The 14,303-nt window shown below is 37.8% G+C and overlaps 1 protein-coding gene across 1 annotated transcript in view; it reads right to left on the bottom strand.

The window, feature by feature from the left end:
- MAN2A1 (mannosidase alpha class 2A member 1) overlaps positions 1–14,303 on the bottom strand; it is a 138,334-nt gene that overhangs the window by 88,352 nt on the left and 35,679 nt on the right. Inside the window, exons 5-7 of the mRNA XM_066987870.1 lie at positions 13,336–13,463; positions 11,312–11,485; positions 6,461–6,647 (exon numbers count right to left, since the gene is read on the bottom strand). Coding sequence (XP_066843971.1) covers positions 6,461–6,647; positions 11,312–11,485; positions 13,336–13,463 — 489 coding nt within the window. The remainder of the gene's footprint in view (positions 1–6,460; positions 6,648–11,311; positions 11,486–13,335; positions 13,464–14,303) is intronic.

Below are 14,303 nucleotides of genomic sequence, written 5' to 3'. Positions count from 1 at the left end.
AAACTCCATATTCCAATAAGCTTTTTGTCCAGAAGTCTCCTAAGTGGTCCATTATCATTTACTTTGAATTCATACTCAAAGATATAAACACTTCTGCAAGAACCAAAACAAATTCAGTATATTTGAAACCCATATTTATTTGATCAACAGGTCAAGGTCTGTCCATCTGCTTATCAGATTTTAAAAGTATTGAGTAAACACAAGGTCTGAATGTACACTGGAGGGAGGAAGAAGGCAGCACAAAATCTTCAGTTGAAGATCTGCAATTCTGCTGATGTTAGAATACACCCAACCGGCAGCTTTCCTCCTGCCTCTCTCCTCTGTCTATGGCCTAATTTATAGTTCAGATTACCAAGTATTTATCAGTATTTTCCACAGCTTTCAACAAGATGCTGATTTTAATATAAAGTCGTCTTCTCCACACAACCCATACAACAACTGGTGTAACAGAAGACTTGATTCGACCTTATAAGAAGCCTGCCTAAACTTTCCATACATTCTATTGTTAGAAAAATACTTCATTTCAGAATCTCTTTGAAAAAAAAAAAAAAAAGACTTCTAAGAAAGGTTATAGTTAACAGGATATTTGTCTTTGGCATCTCTCCTCAAAGTCCCCCTCTAGTTGTTTTCCCCCTACCTCCCCCAAATCTACTGCAAAATTCATCAGTGTTGTTCACAGTTTCTTCAAACTACTTTAATATATAGAATACTTAAGATAATTTTAGGGCAGCAGTGGGATCCAGTGCAACCAAGTTTCATATCAGTTTCACTGCAAAACACCAATGAAAAATTTGATGTATCAAGTCAGGTATACCTAATAACAACAACTACAAATTATTTGTTGTTTATTTATTATATTAATTTATTAATAACATTTATTCATTGTCAATAATTTAATAATAAAATATAATAATAAATTTATTGTTGTTGTTATTATTAACAGAAAAGTTGCTCTCAACTTCTTAAATTATTATTTTATTTCAATTAGAAGAAATTATTTCTGATGAAAGAGTCATCAGGAACACTCGGACAGAATTTGCTGAAGATGAAAAAAAATCTGTAAAAAACAAAACAAAACAAACACCTGAGCTTCCACCATGATTCATGAATTCTTTCCCCTTAGGCAAAGGTGCATTCTGATATATTTTTATCCTACACACCTGAATAAAAATCCAGAAACCAAGTGGATTAGTCATGATAAATTTTTTCTATCCCTGTAATAATAACTATACCATACCAGCAGCAACTCCATTTTAATGGCTTCTGCTTTACAACAACTTTGCTTTCATAAAGTTAAAAATTCTACTAATTGTTGACAAGATACATTATGCAGTTCTTAGTATTCAGAGCAATCCTAACTGTGCCTTAAGTTGGCAATACTGAATTTACATCAATATGGTATTAATAGAACAAGTCAGTAACAACATCAAGAATAATTTTCATCTTTCTTTGGGAAGCCTTCAGATTATCTCTGAATGCTTAACACGTTTGAAAAATCATGAGAAACTCTTCACGTCACAAGTCTTTCCTTTTAACACAGAAATTCCAAATATTTGTTTATAACATATCAAAACCAATTTAAAAGGCTGCTTTACCTCCTCCTTCTGTCAGAAGAGGAACAGCAGCCACCTGTGGGAATCACAAGAGATTCTGCACCAGCTAACAGCATGTCCAAGGTGACACGTTTGACAACAGGAACTGTAATGTCATGATGACTACTACTTAAGCCTATATAGCACATTAAGCACTAGGGCCTCACTCCTTGCTTTGTAATCTCAACTAGAAAACAAAACCATTTGGATGATTTGCAATTTTCTGTTTAGGTGATTTTGCGAAGGAATCTTAATGCAGGATAATTACTTCCTAATAGGGTGCCAACCCCAAGAATTGGCAATCAAATGCAATCATGAACCACCAATGCCACATCGGTACAATTCTACTTGCCAGTTGCATGTTGAGCGGTGTGATCAATCACACACAGAAAAAAGCTGAACGGTGAAATTGTTTTTTGAACAGTACGGGAAGAGAGAGAAAGCCCATTTTCTACTCCTCTGAAGTACAGAACTTGCAGTATACATTTTTTCCTATTTCCATGCATGGGAAAGAGACATATACACCAAAACAAGCCATGCTTTCCCTAACACAAACAACTCATTTCTATACAAGGAGGGAAAAAAAAAAACTGTTTTGTTTTGTTTTCTTCCTGGTGTAACCAATCTTACAACACAGATACAAGTTGTTTGCTGAAAAGATAGAACTTCAGAATTCAACATAAAGATGCAGCTGAAAGACTGGTCATATGCAACAACAATCTTTATAACCTACACTGTTCTGAAGTTAATTACACAAGTACAGACTTTCAAATAGGCTGCTGTTTCATTCCTTCCTATCAAATCACAATTAAAGTTGCAGGTCAATTATAAATCCAACAGATACTAGTATTAAGTTTTCAATTGAATATTTCTTCAGTACATATGTTTAGCCATAACAGTATTGAAATTAAAAGCTATCCTACCTGAATATTCAAGATCTGTTTTACCAATTTAATTGCAACTCTAGCATTATAAAAGGTCAGTGACCTAAACCTCGCCTCTGAATTAATGAAAAGTATATCAAATACTACTTTATTCAGATTCACGTAGAATAGACCTCTTGTATTTTTCCTGTCTTAAAAAACAAACCAGAGATGTGAGACAGATTAGTGTGCTACAAATCTTTGCCTTGAAAAGCTTACAATGTAGAGAGAGATTTTCCAATTACTCCTTTATTTCTCAGATCCCTTCTTCATAAGAACTGCAAAACTTGTTTTGTTACACAGGTCCAATCAGAAAAGTTTTTGGTTGCCTGCAATATTCCAACTTTGTCTATTAAAATGAGAAATATTTTTAGCATTATCCAACAAAACAGCATTTCCTTTATTTTAATGTATTTATTTGAAACCAGGCTTAAAAAATGGAAATTCCCATGTTCTTTTTAGTATATCAAACATAAATAAGCCAGGCCCAACTCAAAAACAATGTGTTAGCTTTACTTTTTTCTTAGATATCTATCATCCTATTTCAATTCTGTGTTAGACACCAAGTTATCTACTGTTTCCAGTTGTCTATTGAAAACTGATGCAAAAGATTTAGTTTCAGAAGTCATATTGAGACTTGGTATACTTCAACTTGATCACAGAATCACAGAATCATCTAGGTTGGAAGAGACTTCCAAGATCACCGCGTCCAACCTCTGACCTAACACAAACAAGTCCTCCACTAAACCATATCACTAAGCTCTACATCTAAACGTCTCTTAAAGACCTCCAGGGATGGTGACTCAACCACTTCCCTGGGCGGCCCATTCCAATGCCTAACAACCCTTTCAGTAAAGAAGTTCTTCCTAACATCCAACCTAAACCTCCCCTGGCACAACTTTAGCCCATTCCCCCTTGTCCTGTCACCAGGCACATGGAAGAATAGACCAACCCCTACCTCGCTACAGCCTCGTTTAAGGTACCTGTAAAGAGCAATAAGGTTGCCCCTGAGTCTCCTCTTCTCCAGGCTGAACAACCCCAGCTCCCTCAGCCGCTCCTCGTAAGACTTGTTCTCCAGACCCCTCACCAGCTTCTTTGCCCTTCTCTGGACTCTCTCGAGCCCCTCCATGTCCTTCTTGTAGCGAGGGGCCCAAAACTGAACACAGTACTCGAGGTGCGGCCTCACCAGAGCCGAGTACAGGGGGACAATCACTTTCCTAGACCTGCTGGCCACACTGCTTCCTATACAAGTGAGAATGCTGTTGGCCTTCTTGAATACCTGAGCACACTGCTGGCTCATATTCAGCCGGATATCAGCCAGTACTCCCAGGTCCTTCTCTGCCAGGCAGCTTTCCAACCACTCATCTCCCAGCCTGTAGTGCTGCTTGGGGTCATTGCGCCGCAGGTGCAGGACCCGGCACTTGGCCTTGTTGAACTTCATACAGTTGGCCTCAGCCCATCGGTCCAGCCTATCCAGATCTTCCTGCAGAGCCTTCCTACCCTCGAGCAGATCAACACATGCACCTAACTTGGTGTCATCTGCAAACTTACTGAGGGTGCACTCAATCCCCTCATCCAGATCATCGCAAAAGATATTAAAGAGGACTGGCCCCAGTACTGAGCCTTGGGGGACTCCACTAGTGACCAGCCTCCAACTGGATTTGACTCCACTCACCACAACTCTTTGGACCCGGCTATGCAGCCAGTTTTTAACCCAACGAAGTGTACACCAGTCCAAGCCACAAGCAGCCAGTTTCTTAAGGAGAATGTTGTGGGAAACGGTATCAAAAGCCTTACTGAAGTCAAGGTAGACCACATCCACAATGATGACTGTGGATGATCATACCTTCATACCTGTGGATTGATCATACCTTCATTATACGTTCACCTCAATTCTTTATTGATTCCATGTGACGTGATGAAAGAATCATTTCTTACACAAGGTCTAATTTAGATCATTACGCAAAAGTTGCATCTTGGAAACTCAGAGATAAATTAAGACAAAATAAATAAACAAATTAAGTAATTAATTAAAATACATTCCAAGCAGGCTGTCTACATTACTCTCATAGCTTACATATTCCAAATATTTGTTAAACAAGAACTGTTGCTCATATACTTATATTTGACTCCAATAATTGTGATACTTATTCAAGATTTTACTTTTTAAAACTGACCTAAAGATGTGAGCCTTTTTTTACTATTGATAAGCACTAGCTATCTCGATATGATTCTTCTATCTACGCTCTCGTCACCTTCAACTTTCATTTTTCTACTTTCAAATTACTTTCTCTTATCATTTCCATCTCTAAAATATTACAATTATGTTATATTTTAATGTGTCATCATCACAAATCACATTTCTGATGACTGCAGCTCACTTCAAAACTGCAGCATCAAGACTAAAACCTAAGTCATCCCTCTGTCTGTAATACAACATACTCAGCAATTTACAATAATTTTAAACACCTGCCTACATTTCCAGCTCTTGAATTCACAGATGGTTTTAGTTATACAAGGCCTGAAGACAGTAAACAGGACCATAGAATACAATCTCTTTCTGCAAAAACCTTTAGCTGTTCCATCTTCAATTTATTTATTTTCAAAATGGAGAAGTGGCTTTGTAAAACTTTAAAATTTGGTTCTGACCAGTGCTAAAAAAAATAATCAATATTTGTATCTGAAAAACCTGAATTGGATTAAATTTCATTTTTTTATTTTTACTTTTTTTAACACGACATGTAAGACACAGGACACTTAAGACACAGGACACAGATTCATTTAAAGTTTCCAGTCCAGGAAACCTAGGCCACAGATTGTCAATTACTGTGAGGATATACCATGGAAAATACCTGACTGTATTGCAGTTACAGCGTACTAAACCATGCTATCCCGGAAGTCTTCCACGGGCAGGAGACAAATCATTATCTATTCACAAAAATTACAGTAAACCACAAGTTATATATCTTTTTATATCTTTTTTTATATCTTTATATATCAATTGGATTTTGTACTTGAAGCCTATTGCCAGTGGATTAGTAAAAACTAAATATAGATTTGGGGGGATTATACAAATCTCAATTATAGTGCTAAATAAATTTATAGCCAAAAATCAGGAAAGCTCTATTTCCATGCTGCTTTCATTTATTACTCACTACCAGAATGTTACATCTAATGACCTGGGAACTTTGAAAAGAACCCTCTAAACAGAATGTTTTCTATCTTCTAAAGTATAAGCTTAAATATTATAAAATGCATATGAATTATGACTTTGGCCCACATCAAAGTAGCTAAAACCTACGGATACACAGTAAAATAAAGAACAGTAAAGATATTTGATAAAGATGCAAAGCATTAACTCCATGCATGTTGTTTTTTCTGCTTTTCATACTTAAGGAAGTTTCAAAGAATTTTGAGAACTATGACCACCTACAATTATTCTGATACTGCAGCAGCTGACACTGTAGCAGACAATAAGCCACCTGCACCCAAAAGTCACTTACATACTTTAACTTGCAATATACTGGTACTTCAGAGCAGTAAAATGCTCACTGATGCTGACAGTACTGCCTTGACCAAATACAGATCCTCAGATGTGTCAAGTTAGACAAGAATTCTGATCTGTAGTTTAAAAAAATAAAAAAAATAAAAATAAAAAAGTGGTAGGAAAGAAGATCTTTTATGCAAAAACAAAACAAAGAAACCAGGAAAGTTGATGCAACTCCAGATTCTTTTAAGGTTTGTGCTACCAACTCACTAACAAACGAACCACAACAACTTTGCTGTTTGGATTTCTGAGGTGAACATAAGCAAAGTGAACCAGAAGGGATAAAAATAGGGAAAAGAAAGTATTTGAAAGTGAGATGATTCGAAGTGACATCCTGTAATACGTATCTTTGACCAGCTTTTTAAGTTTTTCCTTTTCACAATGTGTAAAAACTGTACCTGTGTTGAATGTTTCCAGCATGAATGGCCTCTGGTGGAACTCTCCACGGACAGCTTACTCTTCCTCCAGGAAGACGTTTGAAATCAAACTGGCAGCAGATTTTTGGATCTGGACCACAAGTATGAGGAACATCATAGCTATAGAAAGGCATCATATGACAAAGGATATCTGTACTGGATCCCAAATCTGGAATTAAAACAAGCACACTTTTACTATGAGCTCTCAAGTTTGCCAAAACTAAATCATTTCCATGATCTTAAATGAAGAACTGCATTAAAAACATCAGACCAAGACAATTCCTTCTTTTGAATATCCGTATCTGGAGTCTATGTAGAGAAGAAATTTTCTCTGTTTCTGTTTTACGTAATAAAGAGTCTATAATAAGATACAACAAAGATCAGAATCCTAATCAAGCACTAGCAGCTTTAGAAAGATACGAAAAGTTATTTTTTTTCCAAACAGATAAATCTTGTTATTTCCAGAATTTTAGAGATGAATAAAAATCATCTTTTATACTTCAAGTGAATAACAGCAAAATAAATTAAAAATAAATAAATAAAACAAACGCAACATACCTCCAAAAGAATTTTTAAAAATAAAGGAAAAAAACCACCAAAAAAAGGTGTTGTCATTCTCATTTTAGCACAAAATCTGAATTGGTCAACTTTAGCAATATCTCAATTTCTCAAACACACAACTTCATTAAACTACCAGTGCGATTCTACATACCTATACATAGATTTTATGTACATGTACACAGAAGTGCATATACTTCTATGCAGTCCTGAGACTACCTCTAAAATCTTACATTTTCCAACTAGTCAATACATCTACTAAAGTTTAGCTCACCAGAACTAGAGATCTACACAAATTTTGTCAAGTCTCACAAGAAGGTCTTTCAAAATTTAATTTTAAAGAGAATCTGAAGTTCCTGTAAGGCTTAAGTGACCCTTACGTTTACTCACATGGTAAAATCCCTAAATACCAATTACCTATTCCATGAAGCCACCCCCCACAAGCAGTCCCTAAGGAGCATGAGCAACCAGGAGCGCAGTGAACACATGAGCATGGCACAGCAGGGGAGAGGACCTCAAGAGAGGACCTACCCACTGGCCAAGAAGGAGGCACAAGACCTTAGCCCCACGCCCAGATCTGCCCAGGCCAAGAGCACTCACCGTACCCGATCCTCAAGGCACAATGGTAAGTACTCATCTCAGGGCAAAGGCTGCGAGTATGGCTGCACGATCTGCACTGTCTGCCCCAGCGGTGGTTGGCACCTCCACTCAGACAGAGCTACTGAGGGGTGAAGATGAGGTGCAAACCTCTGACTTCTGGAAGTGCCTAGAACTTTCCCCTGGGGCAAATCTGCCTGCAAAAAGTGTGCCCAGGTGGAAGACCTCCTGCAGCTGGTGGCCAAGCTGCAGGAGACTTTGAGAAGGTTGCATAGCATCAGGGAGGCTGAGGAGAAGTTAGGCAGCTGGATCCTAGCATAGTCGGCAGGGGACACACAGCCCATGGCCAAACAGCCAAAACCTCCCTCACTGGCCCTCATAGAATGGGTGCTGGGGAGGTGGGCAGTAACACTGGAGAGTGGAAGCTGGCAACAGCAAGGACCAGCAGGAGGAAGAGCCTTCCCTAAAGCCTGAGGTGCCCTTACAGATCCACTTCACCCTTCTGCAGACTGAAAAGGAAAGACCCATTGCAAGGAGTGCGTGGAGCTGCGTAAGGCAGCCTGGTCTGCTCCCTATATAACAATCACTGCAACTAAGAAAAGGCGAAGCGGGATAGTCATAGGCAACTCTCTCCTGAGAGGTACAGAGGCGCCCATCCGCCAAACCGATCCACTCTTGAGGGAAGTCTGCTGCTTACCAGGGGCTCGTATCAGGGATGTCACCAAGAGACTAATGAGACTCATACAGCCCAGTGACTATTATTCACTGCTGCTGTTTCACATGGGCACCAGTGATGCTGTCAGGAGCTGTCAGCAGAGCATCAAGATGGATCATAGAGCCCTGGAGCAGCAGTAAAGGACTCAGGAGAATGGACAGTTTTTTCATCAGTCCTGCTGGTCAAAGGGAAGGGGATTGTAGTTTACCTAGACTTCAGCAAGGTCTTTGACACAATCTCTCATAGTATTCTCCTGGAGTAGCTGGCAGTCCATGGCTTGGACAGGTACACTCTTGAATGGGTAAAAAACTGGCTGGACAGCTGGGCCCAGAGAGTGGTGGTGAATGGATTGAAATCCAGCTGGTGACTGGTCATCAGTGGTGTTCCCCAAGGGTCAGTGTTGGGGCCCATCCTCTTTTATATCTTTATTGATGATTGGGATGAGGGAATTGAGTGCACCCTCAGTAAGTTTGCACACAACACCAAGTTGGGGGGAAGTGTCGATCTGCCGGAGAGCAGAGGGACCTGGACAGGATGGGTCAATGGGAAGGGGCCAATGGGATGAGGTTGAACATGGCTAAGTGCCAGGTCCTACACTTTGGCCACAACAACCCCATGCAATGCTACAGGCTTGGGGCAGAGTGGCTCAAAAGCTGTGCGGACAAAAAAGACGATCTTGAAGGTCTTTTCCAACCTTAATGATTCTATGAAAGGGCCAGTCAGATCTGGCAAATCAACAGATGGTTACAGGACTGTTGCCTCAGACAGGGGTTCAGCTACTTAGATGACAGGACTCGCTTTGAGAAACATGGTCTGCTGGGGACTGATGGGCTCCGACTCTCAGAAAAGGGCAAGAGCATCTTCAGTCATAGGCTTGCCAAGCTGTAAGATGGTTAAGACGGATTTAAACTAGAGTCACCATGGATGGAAAACTTAAACTAGAGTTACCAGGGGAGGGAAACCTCACTCCATCCCACTCCTCCCCATTTGATGCCAGTGTCAGCAATAGATGCCCAGAGCCTGGAGGAGGGTCACAGGTCAGCAGGAGAGCACCTGAAGAGCAACACAAAGGAATTCCAGCCAATCAGCTTCATCAGCTCTACTCTGCTCTTGTGAGACCCCACCTGGAGCACTGTGTTCAGCTCTGGGGCCCCCAGCGCAAGAAGGACATGGAAGTATTAGAACAAGTCCAGAGGAAGGCCACGAAGATGATCAAAGAGCTGGAGCACATCTATGAAAACAGGCTAAGGGAGTTGGGTTTGTTCATCTTTGGTTAAGAAAAGGCTCCAGGGGGGACCTTACAGCAGCCTTCGAGTACCTAAAGAGGGCCTAGAGGAAAGCTGAGGAGGGACTCTCTGTCAGAGTGTGTAGGGAAAGGACAAGGAGTTAATGGTTTTAAATTAAGAAAGACTAGATTTAGATTTTTAGATTAGATATTAGGGAGAAGTTCTTTATTTTGAGGGTGGTGAGGCACTGGAATAGGTTGCCCAGAGAAGTGTATGCCCCATCCCTGGAAATGTGTAAGTCCAGGTTGGATGGGGCTTTGAGCAACCTGGTCCGGTGAAAGGTGTTGGAATTAGATGATCTTTAAGGTCCCTTCCAACTCAAACCATTCTATGAGTTCAAGTGAGTTTATGTTGAAAAAAGGGATGAATGTTGTTTACATCTTAAGGAACCTGGCTCCCAAGAAAAGTATGTCAACAATACTTAAGAAAATACTCTTTAAAACCTTGTAATCCTAAACCTTTGCATTTATACTCCAGACCTTTGTTAAAAACTATTTTACTACTACTTGTGACTTAAATGTCATTATCCATGAATATATACATTTATCTTTCAACTGTAGGAGTTCTCTATCTCAAGTAACATATCTACATATTATACCAGATCAGTGATCTTTGATCTCTTTTGAAAGCCTTCTGAAGCCAAAACATTAGACCATATCATACACAGGATTTTTATATGCAACTATTTAAAATGGCAGGTCAATTAAGCAATATGTAAACGAAGTGGCGTATGTCAACATTAAAATAAAAACTTCTTAAGTGTTTTTGTAACAGAATTTCTTTCACAGTTGTATGTTTACCTCAGGAAAAGTTTGCTTGTGCAGATTACTTTATTTGAATATTCACTCTGTTACAACCTCCCATTAAAAAACACAGAAACTGTAGAACTTCAAAATCATTATGACCTTTCAATAGTAAGTACAAAATAAACTTGTTTTACCCTATATTGATAAAGCTGTGACATATTAGTTTATTTTAAAAAGCAGAAAGAAAACCTCCAATACATACATTCACCATATTGCTTATTAGAATGCTGGTACAGTACACTAAGCAAAATGAAATTCACACAGAAAAGTACATTCATTTACAGACACAGCCTACTAAGATGTAATTACTACATTACTTATGAAACCCTTCAAACTGTGTAACATACAAATTACAAGAAAGCAATTATATTTATTCTAATAAAATAAAACATACTTTTTATATGCTTTTTCACAGGAAGGTGAACCTTTGTTCGAAGTTGTTAACTGGGAGGTAGCAGAACAAACTAAAAACCATAAAAAACACTTCCCCTTCCCCTATAAATATTTCATAAGAGGGATAGGAGAAGGAATATTAGAGAAAGTAAAAACACACATGAAAGTGAAGTAACAGCAAGATCTGAGGAGCAACAGCAACACCACAGCTTTCATATTTTAACCCCTTCCCTAACACACAGCTTTTCCTTTTTTGTTACACAAAAATTCCCCGAAGCTTTTGAACAAGATGATTTTCTTTTTTTTTTTTTAAAGAACTGCAAGTCTAACGTTTATATACACATACTTTTTTTAATTCTAGACTAACTTCTCTAAACAAGCTGTTCTGTGAGGATTTTCAGAGTATTTATTCACGTTAACTCCATATTTTACCTACATAAACTAATAAAATAAATTGACATAACGGAAAAATACATACCCCAGTTCTGTCTCCAAAAAAATTCTAGTGTCTTTTGAGTTGCAAAATGTTTTTTAACTGAGTAATGAACTCTCTGTATAAGCATATTTGAAAATCCTGTGCGTTTCAGTAGGTAGGCCATTGTTGGTGAATGCCCAAAAGGATCAACTGCCCAACCAGACTTCGGTTTTACTCCTGTTGACAAGGTAAGAAGTTTAAGAGGAGGAAAAGGTTTTGCTGTTCACCCAAACAAAGTTATACCAATATAACTCAAGCCCAACCACTACAGATAAAATTTCCAAGAAAATAAAAGAAAATGCACAGCTGAATATTAAGCCTCCTGCAGAACACACATTGGAAGTAACAATCTAGAATTAAACAGATAATTACTCATGAAAAAAATCAAATATCGAAGAGGTAAGGCATTCTAACTACATTAAACAAAAAACACTGAGATTAGTGCTCTACACTTTTATACTATTTCAATTTTGTCTCAAACATCTTTACATGGAATCATAACAAAACATCATCTTTTTCATTTAAGTAGTTTCCAGATGTTATAATTGGAAAGAAAAGCTGAAAGAAAATGAACAAATGAAGACAGCTGTTGTAACTTGTTGAATTTTCAGTGTAATTTAAATAATTTTAACCTTTGTTGGCTTTGGGACTATCTTTTCTTTCAAAATGAATTTATTTACTTCAATGGCAATTATGAGAATCATACCAATTACTATTGCCTTTTCCCTGAATTTCACAGAATCAAAGAATCATCTAGGTTGGAAGAGACTTCCAAGATCACCGAGTCCAACCTCTGACCTAATACTAACAAGTCCTCCACTAAACCGTATCACTAAGCTCTACATCTAAACGTCTTTTAAAGACCTCCAGGGATGGTGACTCAACCACTTCCCTGGGCAGCCCATTCCAATGCCTAACAAACCTTTTGGTAAAGTTCTTCCTAATATTCAACCTAAACCTTAGCAAGTAAATTTCATATTAGTAAGTAAAGAAGCTGTATCTAACTCTTGTTTAACTGATTCTTCAACATGGTTCCTTAGATACATTTTTACTCTCTCATCAAAAAAAAAGAGAAAAAAACAAAATACAACAATTCAGTATTATCCTTTTATTAAACTTCCCTTCTACCCCCCACAGTCTTATAACTATGAGAAGCTATATTTATAGAAATTGCTATCTAAAAAAGAAAGAATCATCATAGAATGGCTTGGGTTTGCAAGTGACCTTAAAGATCATCTAACTCCAACCCCCCTGCCATAGACAGAGATGCTACCCACTAGATCAGGTAGGCCAAGGCCCCATCCGGCCTGGCCTTGAACACCTCCGGGGGTGGGGCATCCACAGCTTCTCTGGGCAACCTGTTTCAGTGCGTCATGACCCTTACAGTAAAGAATTTCCATCTAACGTCTCGTCTAAATCTATTCTCTTTTAGTTTAAGAGCATTCCACCTTGTCCTAAAAATGACATAGTAAAACAGCTTTTCAAAATAATTTAATGACGTACTGTTATCACTAAAATCACTACACAAATAGTTCCAATGTAAAAGGAATTCTCTATTTATGCAACTAACCAAAAAAACAAAACTTTTACAACAACCAAAACAATTCGGTCAACCTTACTGCAAGAATTCCTCAAAGTTCTGAAAGTGAATGAGTTGCCTTTTTTTCTTTTTAACGCAAACAATTCTAACACTATGTTGGGTTTTGGCTTTACAACTACTACTAAAATTCATGTGGTTTTTTTTTGAAAATATCTAAAAACCTAATAAATACACAGAACCTAATAAATACAGCCTGCCAAAGGGATCCAAACAAATAGCAGGAACATACGTTTTTAAATAATTTAAAGGCCTTTGTCATGATTTTCACAAATAGAGATGTCAATACTAGAAATTAAGTCTTATGGCTTTCAGTAAGTGGTCTGATTTAACATTTCAGGAAAGAAGAGTAAGGAAAGCCTGCAAAGGACCTGAGAGATATGAAGTAACTTGCTGTATTAACAGTTATATTTTAGATCAGTCTACATACCCAGGTTCCTTTCTAGCCATTGATGTCCTTCTATCAGCTGGTCTACTACAGCAAAGTAATGAGCAGAGGCTTCATCAGGCATGACCCATCCTCCTGTTACTATTTCAAATTGTCCATCTTTTATTAACCTGAAGAATATATAAATTGTGTTCAGAAAAGATATTTTTAAAATCCATTTCTGAATACCCAACAGGTATCTGCAAGGGACACAATGCCAAAATCTAAATTATGTTACTTCCGACATTAGCCTGCATTTTTTAATCAAAGAAAAAAATCAATATACAGTGATTTTTTTTAATGCCAGTGTGTGCAAATCAACAACAAAAAACTAGTACCTCTTCTGCACATGGCATAGTATTTTTTTTGTTTAAATCAGGAAGATAGCTATTTCATGCACAGACTACAAAAAATAAAACAGTATGTTGCACAGTGCTGAAGGCCTATTGATCAAGATGCCTAGACACTGTACACTTAAAGCACTACTCCTATCTTCCATCCTTAATCTACCATTCTTTTTACTGTTTTAGAGAGCTTGATAGAGCTTCAAAGTTTATTATATCTATAAACACTTCGGACCATCTCACTCATTAAAATGCCTTCTTGAAACACATCACAGGATGATCCAGTCTCCCTATTAAGATGTCAATAAAAATAACTACCATGCTTCCAGCATCAGGCTGTTCCTATAATTAAATAATTTAATCTTGTTAATTATATTGTACACTAGCATAATAACTGCTAAAAGAATCCAAGAAAAAAATACAGTAAATATCAGAAATTAGTCATATTATAGATAATACCAATAAGAGCACTGTAAAATATGCAGCAAAAATAATCTCTAGCGCAGTTTCTGTAACTGTTGCAGCAGTTTAACTTAATACCTGATTTCCCTCAAGAAGGTACATAGTTCTGTGGTATCATTTACTGGTTAGTGTTCCAAGGCTTTTTTTTTTTTCATCTCAAAAAAT

This window comes from Anser cygnoides, chromosome Z, assembly GCF_040182565.1.
Source record: "Anser cygnoides isolate HZ-2024a breed goose chromosome Z, Taihu_goose_T2T_genome, whole genome shotgun sequence".
NCBI classification, from domain to species: Eukaryota; Metazoa; Chordata; class Aves; order Anseriformes; family Anatidae; genus Anser; species Anser cygnoides.
This window is presented reverse-complemented; position numbering and strand designations above follow the sequence as displayed.